The sequence below is a fragment of the Tupaia chinensis genome, unplaced genomic scaffold (genome assembly GCF_000334495.1).
Source record: "Tupaia chinensis unplaced genomic scaffold, TupChi_1.0 Scaffold000013_1, whole genome shotgun sequence".
NCBI lineage: Eukaryota > Metazoa > Chordata > Mammalia > Scandentia > Tupaiidae > Tupaia > Tupaia belangeri.
The window spans coordinates 3,240,391-3,258,745 of record NW_006159443.1 but is presented as its reverse complement, the minus strand read 5'-3'; the positions used below and the strand labels follow the sequence as shown (position 1 = coordinate 3,258,745).

The following is an 18,355-nucleotide window of genomic DNA, read 5'->3' as shown; positions in this document are numbered from 1 at the left end:
AAAACAGTTGTAGTTTTAATAGCTCAAAGTCAAAAAATGTTAGAAATTTGTTTAAGACTTAAAGCCAGGAAAATGTTTAGGATTCAGTTCAAATAGTAGGTGATGAGCCTATCAACAGTTTAAGAGAAGACAAAAATCTTTGATCCTTGAAATCAAAGCATAGAAAAAAATCAGTAATGTTTTAATCTAAAGACAAAAATTTCTATTTCACCAGCTCAGTTTCATGTAATTAATCTCTCTTCTATTGAATTTGCAGTGTTATTGTGGTCTGATCTTTCCATTTAAACTCTGGAAGTTAACATTCAACTCCGGACTTGACCTGATCATTAGGCTAGCCATTCTCTTGGTTGTTTTTGGTACTCTTATTTCTATGTGTCCAACTTTTAGTTTTTCTGGTATAGCACTCCCTTTGGCACTTCTTGGAGAGCTGATCTGGTGTTGGTCAATTCTTTTAGATTTCGTTCATCTGGGAATGTTGTTGTCTTTTTTTTTCCACATATGAAAGATAATCTTGCTGAGTATAGTATTCTTGGTTGAAATTGTTTTTCACTTAACACTTTAAATGTATTTTTCCATTAATATCTTGTTTCTGTGGTTCTGGACAATCTGGCTATGACGTGCCTTGGAAAAGGCACATCTTGGATTGATTCTATGTGAGGTCCTTTGTATTTCTTGGGTATGGATATTCAAATGCCTCTCCAAGTTTGGAAAGTTTTCTTGCAGGATTTCATGGAATAGATGATCAATGTCTTTATTAGATTCTTCATCTTCTGGGATACTAGTGATCCAGATGTTTGGATGTTTAATGGTATCTAGTATAACTCATATGTTATTCTCATTTTTTTGGGTTATTTTCTCAGTCTTTCTGGTGAATTTTTCTAGATCTGAGGTTCTGCCTTCTACATATGAGATTCAATCTTCTGCATAATCTAATCTGCTTTAATACTTTCAAGGGAGGTTTTAGTTTCCTGTATTACAGCCTTCATCTCTAACAATTTCATTTAATTCTTTTTTGTGATGTGTGTTTCCTCTTTCAGATCGTACAGGAGCTTCCTCTCACCTCTTGGAACTCATTGTCTCTTTTCTCCTACATCTTCTGGAGTTTGTTGTTTCTCATCTCTTGCATCTCTATTAGCTTTGTCACTGTAATATTTCAAATTCTTTATCTGACATTTCCACGAGTTTCCTTGTTTTGTCTGTGGAGGATGAGGAGTTAGTTTTCCCATAGGGGAGAGAGATTTTCTTGGTTTCTCATATTTCTTGTGCCTCACAGAGAGAATAAATAAGGTGCTCTAACTTGCCTCCTGGCTAGATCTGGGGAGCAGGAGGGTGAAGTCTGAATAGAAGGTCTTCAGTGGTCTTAATCCTGGGTTCTTTTTAAGAAATGTTGAAAAAATATTTCTTGGGTGTGGCTACCCCCAACAGGATCTCATGCAATAACCCCCCAGCTTTTTAGCCAGCCAGGATTATGGGCATGCACATGCTTCTGGAGTGTACAGAGAGACTTCTGGATGCAAATCCAGGACCTTCTCATGTGGTCTTCGTGTTGCAGGGCATTGAGTTATCACTGTGCCACTGTCACCGGCCCTCCATCAATGCTTGCGTTCTTGTTACTGAGGCATTAACAAAACTACCACACATTCCTGTGTGGTAGAAGGCTCTTTAACATATTAATTTCAGGAACTGAGGAACTTCTTCTGAAACAGAACCCTTCATTCCCCCAGCATATACCTGAAATTTAACCACGTGTTTTGTCTTGTTCTTCTTCGTAAGTGCTACTGTAAATATAGGAAGACTACTTTGATTTAATGTAGACGGTGAGTATGTGTCAACTATATTCCAGCCAGAGAAACTATGGGGAAGACAGTCCTGCCCTTTAGAGTATGCCAGTTAGCCCGAATGCCTGGGGGCATAGGATTTAGTCCCTAATAGCATTTAGAGCTCTTCAGTGCTTTCACAGACACTCTCCATTGGTACTCAGTGTCCTATTGTATAGGGAACTACTGACCTGGGTCTGAACTCGGGTAACCTTATATATCTGCATACAGTGAGTGTCCTTGTGTATAAACTGGGGCTCAGGGCTCATAGCACAGAGGGCTACTGTAAAGAGTAAGGGATATTGTGCCCAAAGCTGACTGAGCAAGTGCTGGCTGTTGTAATATGGGGTCCTGTTTTATAGCTGAGGACACTGAGACCTGGAGAAGTTAGGAGACTTAATCTTCATTACCTCAGGAGTCTGGGACTCTGGGTTCAGTTTCTTTCTTTTAAAAAAACTATTTTATTTTATATATCATTATTACTAGTTTTTAAATTTGCTATAGGACACACACGCTCACTAGGGAGAGACAGAGAGAGCAAGAGTGAGAAAGCAAGCTGCCAGGTCTAGGACTTGAATCACCATCAGCCATGTGGGAGTCCATTACCTTAATCACCATGCCACCTGCTGGCTCGAAGCTCAGTTTCATAGACTCCAAGTTTCTGGTTGATGTTGTTGCTGTTGTTGGACTGGAGGAATCATACTCTGAGGATAAAAAGGACAGAGTCCATTCATTCTGGAAGAACTGGCTTCTCTAATATCATGAATGAGCTTTTCAGTCGTTTTATTCTGGGAAAAGAAAGAGGTAGGAGACAGACGTATGTTATGGTCTACTTAAATTACGTTCTGGTTTTCCCTATCATGTTTACTCTGTGGCCAAATCCTTGCATTTATAGGTTTTGGGTATGTGTAAGTGATGAGGTCTATCAGAGTTCTTGCATCGTTAAGTGATGTTGATATGGACGTCTCATGGAATCCATTGTAAAAATTGCCCCTGTTCTGTGGTGTTGTGGGGATCATATATTGGTTGCTTCAGAAATGAAGTTTCATTGAAGAAAGAAAGAGGATGCTTTTAATTCATCAACAGCCTTAGAGAATGTCAGGTCCTTGATATGCGCTAGCCTGGGGCTGCTTCTTGTGGAAAGAGTCCTTTGTGGACTCTCACTTAAGGTCTTTATATGTGAGCACTGGGCTGTCTCCTTGAAAGAATGTTAAGGCAGTCCTGTGTTTTGTGAATTGTTTCATGGTATGTTCTTATGTGTCAGAATGGCATCTGATGTTAAATGTTCCTGGGTTTTTTTTTATTTTTTTAGGGGGGCATTACTTAGGTTAACATGATTGGCATGATAAGGGTTTTTCATTTATTTTATTTTTTTTCTTTATGAGAGAGATGGAGGAGGAAAGAGGGAAGAGAGAGAGAAATAGGTCTTCTTGACAGAGCCTCACTGTATGGTGATTCTCTGGCCCCTGCCTCCTGATTAGCCAGTATTATAGGTTATGGAACTGTGACTTGTATGTTCAGGTTGGTCCAGAAACTGAACGTGAACCTCCCATGCACTTCCAGCTTCCTAGTCAGTGGTGCTATCTGCATGCCTCTGCAACAGGGCTGATCGTGTACATCTTTTTAAAAATGTTGTCCAAAGGTATGTATACTCACTCAGAGAGAGACAGAGACGGCACCCCCTACACCACCACCACCACTGTGGGGAACGGTCACATTGCAATCCCTTCTCTCTCTCTCTCTCCATTCTGTCAGGATCCTGGGCATGCATGTACACATGGCCAGCATACTTCTTGAGCCTTGGATCTAGAACTTGAGCTGTAGGGTTGGCGATGTAGAATCCAGCTGCCTTAGCCATCAGGCCATGGAGCTGTTCTATGTATATTTTAAATAAGATCTATTAGATTGTCTGAAAAGTCATGATGAATTTTTGTATAGAAAAATGTAGAAAAAAGATGTCATGACTTCTGACAACCCCATAGTAGCTGATTAATTAATTAGGTAGGTTAATTTGGAGCAAACTTTGAGCCCAGTTGAAGCTCATAACTTAGTTTTTGTAGGCAAACACCTTCTACCCCCTTTTAAAACTAGCTCAAACAGATCCGTGTTTCTTGTGATTCACACAAAATATAGTAGAGAGTGCTTTTGGGATTCTAGACACCGTTTAAATGGCTGCTTGTAGGAATTGAAAAACTTAAACGAGATGAGTGTCTGCCGACATGTATTAGTGGGTGTTTTGCTGATAACCACTCTGGTATGAAGTGGTTTTTGAGAAGTTTCCAGAATGTTTGGGATTTAAGTCATGTGGATTATGTGGTGAGCACTGGAACTGAGCACTGGAGCTCTGGGGAGACTTACTGCTTATATTTGTGGGAAATCTTATCCAGTGAAAGGATTAAAACAAAACCATAAATAACACAGTAAAGGATATGAAGGTAATTCCCGTTTGTTTATTAAATGAGTACATTTCATAGCAAAAGAAATGAATTTTTTTTTTGAAATCTGTGAACTTGCCCCTAGTTACCTATATATTTAACAGATAGCTGTTTTCTTTAAAGCTTTCTTATCTAGACCTTCCCTTGGAAGCTGCAGGTGGTGAGACAGGTTCTGTGGCAGTTTATGCAGAATTAGCCCTGGCTCAGCTCCACCCTTTGCTCCACCCTTCACATGCTCCAGTACGCTAATCCCTCCACAGGAAGCCTCTCACTGAGAGCCTCCCACTCAGCCTGTCACTGTGTGGCCTCTCCCACAGGGTAACTGGAGGAAGCACTAACCAAGGTTATAACATGCAGTCTTTTTTTCATAGAGGAGTCAAGGTATTTTCACAGGTCATTTTGGTAGTGTGAAGTGCTTAGGCCAAGTATGTCTTCTTTAAAAATTAAGGGACTTGGGACCAGCAGTTGGCATAATGGCTATGTCACTGGACTCCCATGTAGTCGACCCTGGTTCCAGTCCTGGACCCCATGGTTTAAACTCATGCCGGGCATGTGTGTGTGCGTGCCCAAGATCCCGAGAGGAGAATGGAGGAGAAGGGATTGCAGCATGGCTATCCCCCCTGGAGGGTGATTTCTCGCTTCCTGTCTCAGTCTCTCTCTGGTGAGCGCATGCGCCTGATAGCTACAATCTCTCCCCCACCACACACACACACACACACACACACACACACACACACACACAAATTAAGGTTAAGGGACTAGGCCTCTAGCCGGTAGCATGGAGGATAAGGTACTGGATCCCACATGGTTGAATGCACTGTTTGAGTCTCAGACTCAAACGTGCATGCATGCATGCATGCATGCCCAGAATCTCAAGGAGACCAAAGGAGAAGGGATTGTAGCATGGCCATCCTCCCTCAGGGTATGATTTCCCATTTTCTATTTCTCTCTCTGGTGAGTGCACATTCCCTATGGCAAAAAATAAACAGCAAAAAAAAAAAAAAGAAAAAGAAAAAGAAAAAGAAAAAGAAAAAGAAAAAGAAAAAGAAAAAGACTAAATAAATACAGACTTAAGCAGAAGTGTGTAGTATGAAACGGGTCTAGGATTAAAACCCAGGTCTTCTCATCTAATGTACTTCTTGGACTATCCCAGGTGGTAATGATTATATTTAAACACGCTAAAAATATAGAAAGGGGCAAGTGAGATAGAAAAAAGTCTGTACAGAAGGCAAGGTGTGGTTGTTTGACTGCAGAGTGATCACGCCTGTTGGTGTTGACTTTTCATAATTTAAGTGGGAAACACGTGGTCTCTATTTCATTCCTGTGAATCACCACTTCATTACATAAAATGTGTCACACCTTAAATAACTCGCTAATGAGTAAGGCTCAAAGTTATTAAAAAAACTAAATGAATAATTGTTAGATTGGAACTACCAGAGAAACAGATTTTTTTCCCTTTCTTTTAAAAAAAGAATTATTTGTTTTATTTAGTTATTGTTATTTTAATTTGATCAGAGAGAGACAGACAGAGGGAAAGTGAGAAAGCAAGTTACCAGGTCCAGGACTCGAATTGCAGCCAGCAATGTGGGAGTACAGGGCCTTAACTACCACACCACCACCTGCTAGCCCTGAAACAGTTGCTTTTTTTTTCAAAATTCTGGAATTTTTTCTGAATTCTGAATTCCTTTTTTTACCCCATGTTTTTGCCATAAGGTACATGTACTCTTTGGAGAGAGATAGGAAGACGGAAAGTAAAAAAATCACCCCCAGTGGAGTGATGGCCATGCTGTAGTCACTTGTCTTCCATTTCTCTCTTGCGATTCTGGGCACTCACTCACATACCTGACATGATCTTCTAGTTGCCAGGTCAGGGATTTGAACTGCAATGAAGTATGTGAGAGTCCAATGCCTTTACTATCATACTACCTGCTGGCCCCCTAAATACTGAGTTCTTAACATGATGATGGGTTTGTATTTTAAAGTTAGAATTAACTTTTTAAAAACAAACTTTCTTTGGTTTGAGGTTCTTTATAGATCTTTATAATTTTTGCAATGTTTTCAGGAAACAGAAGATAATCCAGTAGATTTTTAAAAATATTTATTTCTTTATATTTACTTACTCATTTATTTTATTTTCACCAGACACACACCACACACACACACACACACACACACACACACACACACACACAGAGTGAGAAAGCAAGCTACCAGGTCTGGGACTCGAACCATGATCAGCCATGTGGGAGTGTCCAGCACCTTAACCACCATGCCACCTGCTGGTCTCAATGTAGTAGATTTTTATAATGTGGTAGCTCGGTTTCTTTCTTTGGGTCAAGGGTGTTTTATCTGGCAAAACAGACATTTGTTTGCTAAGATGAAACTTCTTATAGTCTTTCTACAGATGTATAGTAAGTATAAATAAATGTAGACAGCTTTTGTGAATGTCTCTCCAGAGTCAAGCAAGGGGTAAGTATTGCGTATGCATTCTGTCACATAATTCTCAACATAACTCTGTGAGATCAATTTTGTTCTTTTTAGTTTTTTTGTTTGTTTGTTTTGTTTTTAAGGTTTTTGCCATATGGTGCATATACTTGCTGGAGAGACAGACCGACAGAGACAAAGAAAGGAAATGTGAACAATCCCCTTTGCCCCACAGTGGGGATGGCCATGCTGCAATCGCTTCTCCTCTGTTCCTCTCTTGGGATTTTGCGCATGCATGCACATGCTTCCAGTGTGAGTTTCAAGCCACCAGGTCGGGGACTTGAACTGCAGTTGGCCATGTTGGAATCCAGTGCCTTAACCACCACATCACTTGCTGGCCCCAAGAGATTGGTATTTTTAATTTCCATTTCACATGCTGTAAGTTTTGGTGTCTGTTACAAATGGATGGTCTATAAGTTTCTAGAAAGTTAAACTTTGTGAAAACTAAGAGGTTAATCAACTGGTCCAGAGTTCCTGGTAAGACAGGCAGAGCAGGGATGCTGGCACAGACATACAGACCCTAGAATTCTATCTGGTGAATGCCCTGCTGTGGATTGTTTGTTTGTTTTAATTCTTTAGGAATGGTACCAGGTGAGTTTATATAGATATAGAACTTGATAATTAAATGTTTGATCAGTTTTTTTTTGATGTGTGGCCAGTATACACAGCATGAACACGTTCAAATGCTTATGGAAATGTACAGAGAAACTATTGAAATGTTTGAAGGGAATTTTCATTACATGGAACTTTAGAGTGTTCCTCTCTCTTTTTCTCTCTGCCACACGTACATGCACAGACACACTCAAAGTCATTATGTGTTAAGACAACATATCTCTTTGAGTTGTTTTTTCCTTTAATGTGTAATGGAATTTGTCTGTGTGCACATGAGACAGAGAGAAAGGCAACCTGCACAGGGTATGGTCACACCATGATCACTCTTCCAGTCTGGTATATAGTTGACTGGGACACAGAGACTGGGTCAACACATCTCTTTCATCCAGGAGAGTTGCAAAAGAAGTAACCAGCCCCATAGCCTAGTGGTTGGGGAGCAGGTTCTAATATAGCCAACTGCTGTTCAATCCTGGCCTCCGTGGCTTACAAAACAAACTATGTGTAGGGACCAGCAGTTAGTGTAATGGCTATGTCACTGGACTCCCATGTAGCCGACTGTGGTTCGAATCCCAGACCCAGTGGCTTAAACTCACGCTGGGCGCATGTGCGTGTGTGCCCAATATCCCGAGAGGAGACTAGAGGAGGAAGGATTGCAGCGTGGCTATGCCCCCTGGGGGGGTGATTTCTTGCTTTCTATCTCTCTGTCTTTTTCTGTCTTTCTGGTGCATGCATGCGCCTTATAGGAAAAAAACTCTCAAAAAAAAAAAAAAAAGCCATATGGGAGTCAGTCCAGTGATGTAATCATTACACAATCTGCTGGTCCCGGTATTCTTAATACTTAATGTGACAAATAATGAATCTACTTTCATAATATGAGTTTAAATTTCATGTTTTTTTTATAGTTATATTGTAATTGAATTAATTAGTTGTTGCTGGGAGGCCAGCCAGTGGGGTGGTGGTTGGGGCAGCTTGATAAACACACGTCACACATATGCAAACGTGTCCAAAAATTCTGAAAGGAGTGATGGAGGAGAAGGAATTGTGGCGTGGCCATCCTCCCATGGAAGATACTTTCTTACTTTCTCTCTCTTTTTCTCTTTCTAGCTAGTTCACACATCTGCTAGGAAAATAAAAAATTAAAAGAAAAAAAAAAAGAACGTGGGACCAGCCAGTTGTATGATGGTTAAAATAACTGGATCTCATATTACAGCTGAGTGGTTCAAGTCCCAGACCTGGTGGACTAAAGAACACTCTGGGAGGTGGGAACCAGCAGTTAGCTTAATGGCTATGTCGCTGGACTCCCATGTAGTTGACCACGGTTCGCGTCCCAGACCTGGTGGCTTAGAACTCACGCTGGGCGCGTGTGCGTGTGTGCCCAAGATCCCGAGAGGAGAATGGAGGAGAAGGGATTGTGGCGTGACCATCCCCCCTGGGGGGTGATTTCTCGCTTTGTGTCTCTTTGCCTCTCTCTCTCTGTCTGGCGAGCGCACGCACGCTATAGCGAAAACCCTCTCGAGGAGAATGGAAGAGAAGGGATTGCAAGGGAAGGACATTTGGGAGAAGAATAAAGAAGACAGACATATGTGGGACGCAGAAATGGTTTATTACCTGTTGATGATGACATGGACAGTATTCTCAACTGGACTGGTCTGAGGTGTATTTCATGTCGGGTAAATTCTCTCTACCAGCTAAATGATGTATAGTGACTGAATGGATAAAAAATTTAATTAATTAATTAAAGGTGAGAAATAAATATAGATGAACTAATTTAAAAATAACAATATGTTCATTTATGTTGGTATATCTGAAAGTAAGTATATTAAAAATTGGAATAAAAAAAGAACACTGTGGTGCATGTGCATGTGTGCCCAAAATCCCTACAGGAGAATGGAGAAGAGATTGTGGCTTGGCTATTCCCCTTTCCCCTCAGGGGGTGATGTCTCACTTTCCCCTCTGTCTCTGTCAGTCTCTGGCAGGCACATGCACCCTATAGCAGAACTAAAGAAAAGGGGGGGGGGAACAAAACAAAACAAAAAACAAAGGACAAATAGTCATTGCTGGGCATTCAGGATGGAATTGGTGCTGTTATCACACAGATGGCTGCACAGTAATTCTGCGTCTTGGTGCAGATTCCTCCTGTTGCCTTAGTGCAGATTCCTCCATCAGCACATCACATGCCTGAGAATGTGCGTATTTCAGACTTCTGATAGATGTCACTAGTTGCCCTCTGGGATGGGGTGCCATTTTGTATTACCTTCAGTAGTGTGTGCCAGATTCCCATGCCCTCAAAACACAGACTGTTAGAAACAGTTTTTATATTCTGTTGTCTTTATGAATACAATATAAATGGAATCTGGTCTTCTCTCATTATTTAGATTTAGGAAAGTTTACGATCTTGACTTTCTGTAGTCTTTTTGGTGAGATAAACCATCCTGGATATTCGAGTTTTCTGAATAGCTCTGGATATGCCGTTATTTCTACTTTATTAAATAATAATTACAAATAACTATATGATGCAGAGGGACTTCTTTTGGGTTAATTACTGGAGCGTTGTCAGTTTGGCAACTTCAGAGTCAAGGCATATGAAGAGGTTAGGTATGTACTTGCCTGGCTTCCTTCAGGTATTTTGTGTCATTGTCATTATTAATATGTAGGTGATATTTTTCCTCTTTCAGATGAGCAGACTGGAGTTCAGAGAGATTGTTTACTTTGCTTAAGATCACACAGCTACTACATAGTAAAAGAGAGATTTCAGTTTCCTTTTGTCTGATAGGAACCTTTCTCTTTCCACATCATCGCTTTCTAACCTCTGCCCTCTGGGGTGGCCCATCTGTTGCTGTTGAATGGTTCTTAGTTGCCATCTCTTCTCTTTGCAGGACACAGGCTTTTTTCTTTAAATAGCTAAATCTACACTGGTTCTCTGGGGGGCTTTGCTGTGATTAGGGAGAATGGACTTTTTCCTTCATTGTTTCTGAGCCTTTTCTTTGTTTCTTTTTTCTTTTCTTTTTTCTTTCTTTTTTTTTTTTTTTTTTGCTTTGGAAGGATGACATGTGTTCAGTGGTTGGGATCTGCACTCACCTTGATTTTGTTTTGGATCAATTTGGGATAAATTCAACATTGTCTGTTGCCCAAGTTATCTGGGATAATCCTTGGGGTCACACAAGTCCCCCCCCCTTTTCTTTTTAAAGTACTTAGTAGTGCCCAGAACAGAGACATATCAAAAACCACACAGCAGTGCAGCTCTTCTGCGGGTTAATGTGCATGTGGGAAGGCTTTTTCTGCTTCACTCTGTTGGCGTGTTACCTCCTGGCCCAGCTACTGGCCATGTTTATTGTAAAGGAACTTAGGAGAAATGAACTTTAGTTCTCAAAGCGGCCATTACTTTGAGTCAGCTATTAGGTCTAGCCACAGCAGTGTTGAGTGCTGTGGAGACATAGGCTATCCAGCCCGCTGTGGTGAGTGAGGGGAGCGGAAAGTAAGAGGTGGCTTTGAAATATTCATGGGAAATGCATGGATTTTAAATTTTGCACTAAAATATACTCAGACTTCAATTTTCCATGAACTTTCAGAAGTCTCCTTGTATTTCATTCAGCCTTGTAGTAATCTAGGACTTAAGGTGAGCAACTTAACAGGTCAGGATTCCAGAAACCTATTTTTCTTGAGTGGCAGGGGGGACAAGAACTCTTGCTCCCAGGTGGAGGATACATCTATACATCTCTAGCTACCTGGTGTCACTGCTGTTCGCCCTGCCCTCCCTCATCGCGGGGAACTCAGTTCCAGGAGTTTATGTTCTTGGAGCAGGTTTTCCCAGTCAAGCTTCCATTTTCTCTCCTACTACTTCTCTTGTGGAGTCTCCTTTCCTGTCCCAACCACTCCATCCTCTAGAGACAGATTCTGGATCTCTTTCTAGAGGTTTTCCCAAGACCATGGGTTGTAGTTACTACAGGTGGATGCTCATATGTAAGAGCCTTAAGTTGGAAACTAGTGCAAATATTTACATCTTATTTCTCTGTTGTCACTTTGGGCCAGGATTTGATATTCTTTCTAGGCTGTTTTAAGAAATACCTTTTTACACAAGTGATGGCCATTTCATGAGTAAGTTTAGGGAGAGCCATGTCCTCTGGTTTTTAGCTTTGTAACAAAACTTGAGGAATTTTATGATGGAATTGTAATAAATGATGTCACAGACGGTTGGTATTTCAAGTTTGTATCTTAAACTGTTTTCTTATTCACTCTTAGTAAACTAAATGACCTGTAGTTTTTTGGTTTATTTGTTTTACAGAAAAGATGTTAGAAGTTTAGTTTACCTTTCTAACTTTTGCTTTCTCATCAATAAAATGGTTATAGAAAACCCTCATTACAGGTTTTGTGTGTGTGTGTGTGTGTGTGTGTGTGGTGTGTGTATCTTTTTTATTTTATTTTATTTTTTATTATCATCATAATCTTCTTTATATTACATTTGATTGCATATAACTTTACAGTGTATTACATTGCTTTTTCAAAAGGGAATGCCATGTATATCAGTCAATACAGAGACATCAATCTCCCTGCTTCAACATTCAATATCTTTTCTATGTTTTCCCCAATCAGTATTATTATTATTCTAATTATTTTTTAAAACAGTCAATCGCTATTTCTCATTTTGCTTGTAAAAATACTTTGCCCATCGTGAAGTACTTCTCAGACCAATCCAGTTGAGAATATTATACATGTCATCAACAGTTAATAAGCCATATCTGTTTCTCACTAACGTCCTGCCTCTCTATTGTTCACTTGCTATCTTTCTCTATCCTCTTCTCTTCACCTTCCCCATTCCAAACTGTCCTATTCTCTCATTAAGTACCTTCACTGCTTTTATGTGGTATGTGTATCTTCATACTGAAATGGTTTACCTCTGTTTTTGTAACATGGAATAGTATGTAATTTCCTATATGCATTTGGTTATATGCAAATCCTTCTCAGAAAACATTAGATGCACGTTAATTAATTTAATACTGAATTTGACTTGTGTTTTTCCTGCTTAAAAGAAAATTAATACCGAACTCTATCTTTCAGGCTGTAACAGAGAAGAATTTTGAAACAACAGATTTTCGAGCCTCTCTAGAAAATGGTGTCCTGTTGTGTGAGTAAGTATATGAAACATTTAAAAAATAATTCAAAAGGAAAGATGTGTGTGGATGTGTGTGTGTGTGTTTGCACTCGCGTGTGTGTATAAAGTATCTTTACCTCCCCTCCTTCCATGGCCACCTTAGTCAGATATGTGTTCTTAGAGATGAGATTTGATCCCTGCAAACTGATACCCTCACAGCAGGAGACAGTAGGAAAAGGTTATCAGTCGCTGAATCTAAAGATAGCATGGTGAAATATATATTATTTTTAATTAGTAAACAAGGAAGATTCTATTTTTTGCTTGATGGGCCAGTAAGAGTGGGTGATTGAAGAAGAAGCCTGATTACATTTCACTACATATTACTTAGGCTAAATATTCTAATGTGTGGAATTGCCTGGTTTAAAAGTTAACACAAAACTTCTTTGTTAATAAATTATTACAACAGGTATACAATTTTTTTTAAACATTTAAGTGGACTTGCATAATTCCATAATGCATTTCATTGCATTATGAAAGTCGGTTTGAATCATGGCCTCTTCTTTCAATGAATAGATATGAAGAATCACATTCAGTCATATGTCATTTGACTATTTTGGTTATCATAAGCAAAATAGGCCAGTGCCATGGTTGGTATAGGCCTACCTTGTATGTTTAATGCAATGTTTTGTTCCCCAGTGGGTGCATGTTCACTTAGAAGGTATGCAACCTTTGCGGGTGAGAGGCTGGCCAACCTTATGTGGGACATAAGGGTGAAATTTTGGGGGATGGTACAGGTTGTAGAAGTGAACAGAGAAATTATAAGAGTGTAGCTGAGTACTCAGCTACATTTTAAGAACACAATTTAATTATTCTACTCTAGATACTTAACTTTAGGTATTTATGGAATGTGACCACATGTAAACAGTGAGAGTGTATGTGCTCGAACTTAGGTGGTTCAGACAATCCTTTTGAAGGAGATGGTTTACAACAAAGAGCCAGAGCCAGTTTTTTATATATATATATATGTATATATATATATATAACGTGTGTATGTATGTATGTATACAATAAATTTTTTTTTTTTTTTGGAGAGGTGTTTTTTGCCATAGGGCACATGCGATCGCCAGACAGACAGACAGAGACCGAGAGACAGAAAGCAAGAAATCACCCCCCAGTGGGGGATGGCCACGTCACAATCCCTTCTCCTCCATTCTCCTCTTGGGATCTTGGGCACGCACACACACCTGGTATGAGTTTAAGCCACCGGGTCTGGGACTTGAACCACGGTCGACTACGTGGGAGTCCAGCGACATAGCCATTACGCTAACTGCTGGCCCCTCTGTGTTAAAGTTTTTATAAACTTTTAAACTTCATATAAATTCACATTGTTGCTAGGAAGATGGCCATGTAAATAATAATCTCCATCCTATCCATTCTGTTGGCAGGTGTTCAGACATCCTTGTCTTCGAGTGATAGTATTAATTTGGTTTGTATGAATGACTGGCATTGATCTATTTGTGACCCAGAAAAATGTCAACATCATGTGGTCTTTCCTAACATTTAGGAGGACAGACATATGAAGAAGAGCCATGAATGAAGTATAAAGGTGGTTTCTTGTCCTCTTCCCAATATCATATTAGAATAATTGTGGAGTAGTATAATGTTAATATTGAAACTAATTTAAGTATGTCACATGTCAGCACAATTGGTCACTGATGGGAAATTTCTTTGATTTGAAAACTGTCATTTAGGAGCCAGCAGGTGGTGTGGTGGTTAAGGGTCCTGGACACCCACATGGCTGACTGTGGTTCGAGTCCTAGACATGATGGCTTGCTTTCTCACTTTCCCTCTCTCTCTCTTATTCTGTTCCTCTCTGGTCAAATTAAAATAAATAAATAAGTAGATAGATAAATAAAGTTAAATAAAATAATTCTTTAAAAAAAAAAAAACCCTGATATTTAAATGTGTTTAGAAAATGGAGGGGAAAAATACCTGTTACAAAGAGGCAAGTGACTTACAAATTGCCTTAGCTATGAGAATGGACAGTTTTAGGTATAGAGCAAAACTTTGTCAGTTCTAAGCCCGCTTAAGTCTTAATAGGAATTAGATAGGATTATGTGGGAAGTGTGTCTTTGAAGCACAGGATTCTTTTTATTAAGTTTACTAGGTTGTCAGGAAAGTCATGACATATTTTTTATGCAAAAATGCATCATGACTTTCCCAACCACCCAATAGATACGTAAGAGTCTATGCCCCGGTGGATCATCTTTTCAAACAAGTCACTTTTTAAATAGATCATTAAATGTTTAGTAGTGATAACTAGTTTTTGACTTAGCATATAATTTGTGTATCTGCCTGGACTCTGCATGATTTGAAGAGATTTCCAAAAACTGTACTGAACCTGAAGGGATACAGATATTTAATGAACAGGTATTTAGACCATAAGCAGTACAAGTTAGAATAAATATACACTTTTCTACTATAACGATGACAGTAAACATTTGGATGCATGTTTAGAGATGTATTGTGTGTGTGTTTTTTAAGTCATTTTATTCATAAACTTTCAGAAGCTTAAATCATTTTTTGATTAGAATGACAGCAGTTCAGAGTTTTGTGCATTGCAGGTACATCTAATTTATCTGCTTAGTGCTCATGTTCTTTACATGAGTGTTTCCTAAGTAGCTTAAGTAAATACCATGCCACTCTAATCAGTGATTGTATTTTACTGTGGAACAACAAAGTAATACACATAAGTATTTTTAATTTAAATTTTATTTATTTGTATTATTATTTTCAATTTGCTGTAGAGCTCCTATACTCACCAGAGAGAGAGAGAGAGAGATAGAGAGAGAGAGGGAAAGTGAGAAAGCAAACCACCAGGTCTGGGACTCAAACCATGGTTGGTCATGTGGGAGTCCAGTGCCTTAACCATCATGCCATCTGCTGGCTCCCCAGACTACACAACATTTATTTAAAAATTGTGAATCATATTGTTTATAACTATAGAAATAATAAGGCACGAAAGATGTACTACACAATATTTATGTTAAAATGTCTTTCTCAAAATTGTGAATCACATTGTTTATAACTACTGATTAATAAGTCACAAAAAATGTAGTATTGGGGAAAAATAGTTTATATTCTGTATCTGTATTTGTAATTGAAGAAAGCCTAGCTGCCTGGCCTGTGAAGTTATTCAGCAGGCACCATTGTTTGTAACCACTTCCACCTGAGTTACATATCATGCCTATGAGGAAACACAGTTGCTCAGAGGCCTGAGAGTACAAACCCTGACTGTTAAAAGAAGGTGAAAATATCTATGGGAAGCTGTCTGTCTCTAGAGAATGTTTTACCCACTAGAGATCTCAACTTCTGGCTGAAATATGATTAGGATATTTAAAAGTGTTAAGTCCATTTTCTTTCAGGAAAAGGTTGACTTCTTTGTGGCTTAGTGCCAAAACCATATTTCTTGTGAAATGTAGGATCTGCTTGTTGTCTATTGAAATGATCACCATTGAAGCGTTTTTTTCATAATTCATTTTGTAATTGCAGTAGGTTTTTTTTAACCCTTAATTAGTACTTTTTTCCTGTTTGAACTGGCATTCCGAAATATCAAAGTCAAGGGTTGGTGTTGCTTATTATAGCTTTCACCCAACTGGCAATGTACTGACATTTCAGATAGACTAAATTGGTATAAACCCCGCTTGGAGGTTTCAGACAAGATACACATCTGAATAACGAGGATAATCATGTGCATTCATTGCCTTTTAATTTGTTTGTCTATTGAAGTTAAGATCTTCATGTTAATCTTTTCAGTTTGATTGACCGTGGAATCCTGGTGAGTTGAGGGCTGAAGACAATCTCCCTGGTTTAGAAACAAAGAAAGTTAATTGCCACAGAGTACTCACCAGTGAGGGGCACAATGGAACATGGTCATATCACAATTTCTTCTCTATTACTTTATCCTTTCAGGATTTGGGGCACACATGCACATATACCCATGGTGTTTTCAAGCCACTGGGACCAGGATTTGAACTATGGTTGGTCATGTGAAATCTAGCTCCCCTAATCACCAGGCTCTCCTGGTTAAAAAAAAAAGTATGTATTCAGTAAATTTTTCGGACAAAAATCTCTCTTGGCTTTACTAAATAGTAATATGAAAATCAACTGAATTTGTTTTTTTTTATAATCAAAGGATTGGCAAAAATTTATAAGGTGATTTTAACTGCTGCTTTTTCTGTTTTTTTTTTTTTTTTTTTTTTTTTTTTTTTTTAGGTTTTTGCCATAGGGTACATGCACTCACTCGAGAGAGACAGAGACAGTGAGAGGGAAAGTAAGAAATCACCCCCTAAGGGGGATAGCCATGCCACAATCCCTTCTTCTCTATTCTATTTTCAGTATTGTGGGCATGCACACATATGCACCCAGTGTGATTTTCAAGCCACCAGGTCCAAGCCTCAAATTGTAGTCAGCCAAGTGACAGTCCAGCTCCTTAACCATTATCCCACCTGCTGGACTCTCAGCTTTTTCTTTTAATTTTATTAATAACAGTTATTAATCTATCTCCTGTCTTCAGTGTTTCTTACTGTTCACGAGAACTGCATTACTATGTGTTTTTTAAAATATAAAAGATTTGTCACTACAGAGATATCCACAATCTTGTTTGCTCTGGGTTCTAGCAGACTTATTTTTCTTCTCTAAACTTATTTGGTTGAGGCACATCTATCTGGTGATATCAATTGGTAATTTTGTAGGTTCTTATGATAGTAATCTTGGAAATAATTCAAATGAAAACATTCATTATTCCTCTTATGAAGTAAAAAGATTTGTTTGAAGATAGTCTGATAGGGTGTGTTGCTGGCTAGTAGTCTATAGTTTCCACTTCTCAAATGATCCTGGTTTTGCTCTGTCCCAGTCAGTCAAGCATCAGAAGTGTATTCCTTTTTGAACACGTAGCTTATGTTACTGAGAAAACTCTGCTTGCACTCTTAGCAGATTTTCTTTTCTTTTGCTTGTGGTTTGGGACAAGCAGAGGAAGATGCTCATCTATTGGCTTGAAAGACCCTGTTTCTATTTATATCTGACATGTGACCACTACAATGTCTACCTGCAAGTACCATAATATTTTGTTAAAGATAAATTTAATAGAAAGAAAATGTTTACAGATCCTGCTACTAGTAACTATGGAACAGTCAGATCTTTTTTTTTTTTTTTTTTTCTTTTTTTGTAAAGCTTTTGCCACAGGGTTCATGGTCTTGCTAGAGAGATATAGAGAGAGGGAAAGTGAGAAATCATCCTCCAGGGTAGATGGCCATGCACAATCCCTTCTCCATTCTCCTCTCAGGATTTTGGTCATGCACACACAAACACATACTCATCATGATTTTCAAGCCACCAGGTCTGGGACTTGAATTATGATTGGCCGTGTGGGAGTTTAGCGCCTTCACCACTATGCCACCTGTTTACCCCTAGATCATTTTAAAGCACTGGACAAGGTAGAGGACTTTGCCACCCATCATTCATGCTAAAATAGCTCAGTCTTTTACTTAGAGTGACAGTGACATTGGTAGGCCCTTGGAGATTCTTTTCTGTTGTTGTTATTTTAATTTAATTTATACATTCAATCACTATACATCACTTAGCTTGTAAAGTGAATTTACGCAACAGTCCAGTTCAGGATACTATACATGTTATCATCAGCCGATAATAAGCAATATCTGTCTCATAAATGTCCTGCATCTCTATTTTCTCCTTAGTTTATTTATTTCCTCATACTCTTCCCCTTCTTGCAATGTTCCTGTGGACCCCAGAAACTTTGGCGTAATGGTAAAGGTTTTCTTTCTTTCTTTCTTTCTTTCTTTCTTTCTTTCTTTCTTTCTTTCTTTCTTTCTTTCTTTCTTTCTTTCTTTCTTTCTTTC

The 18,355-nt window shown here is 38.9% G+C and overlaps 1 protein-coding gene across 7 annotated transcripts in view; it reads left to right on the top strand.

Annotated features, from left to right (window-relative positions):
- The window catches only part of LMO7 (LIM domain 7), a 271,459-nt gene that overhangs the window by 64,845 nt on the left and 188,259 nt on the right, over positions 1 to 18,355 (top strand). For all 7 annotated transcript variants that reach the window (XM_006139963.2, XM_006139965.2, XM_006139964.2 and 4 more), the window contains exon 3: positions 12,404 to 12,474. In XM_006139963.2, the coding sequence (XP_006140025.1) occupies positions 12,404 to 12,474 (71 nt within the window). The remainder of the gene's footprint in view (positions 1 to 12,403; positions 12,475 to 18,355) is intronic.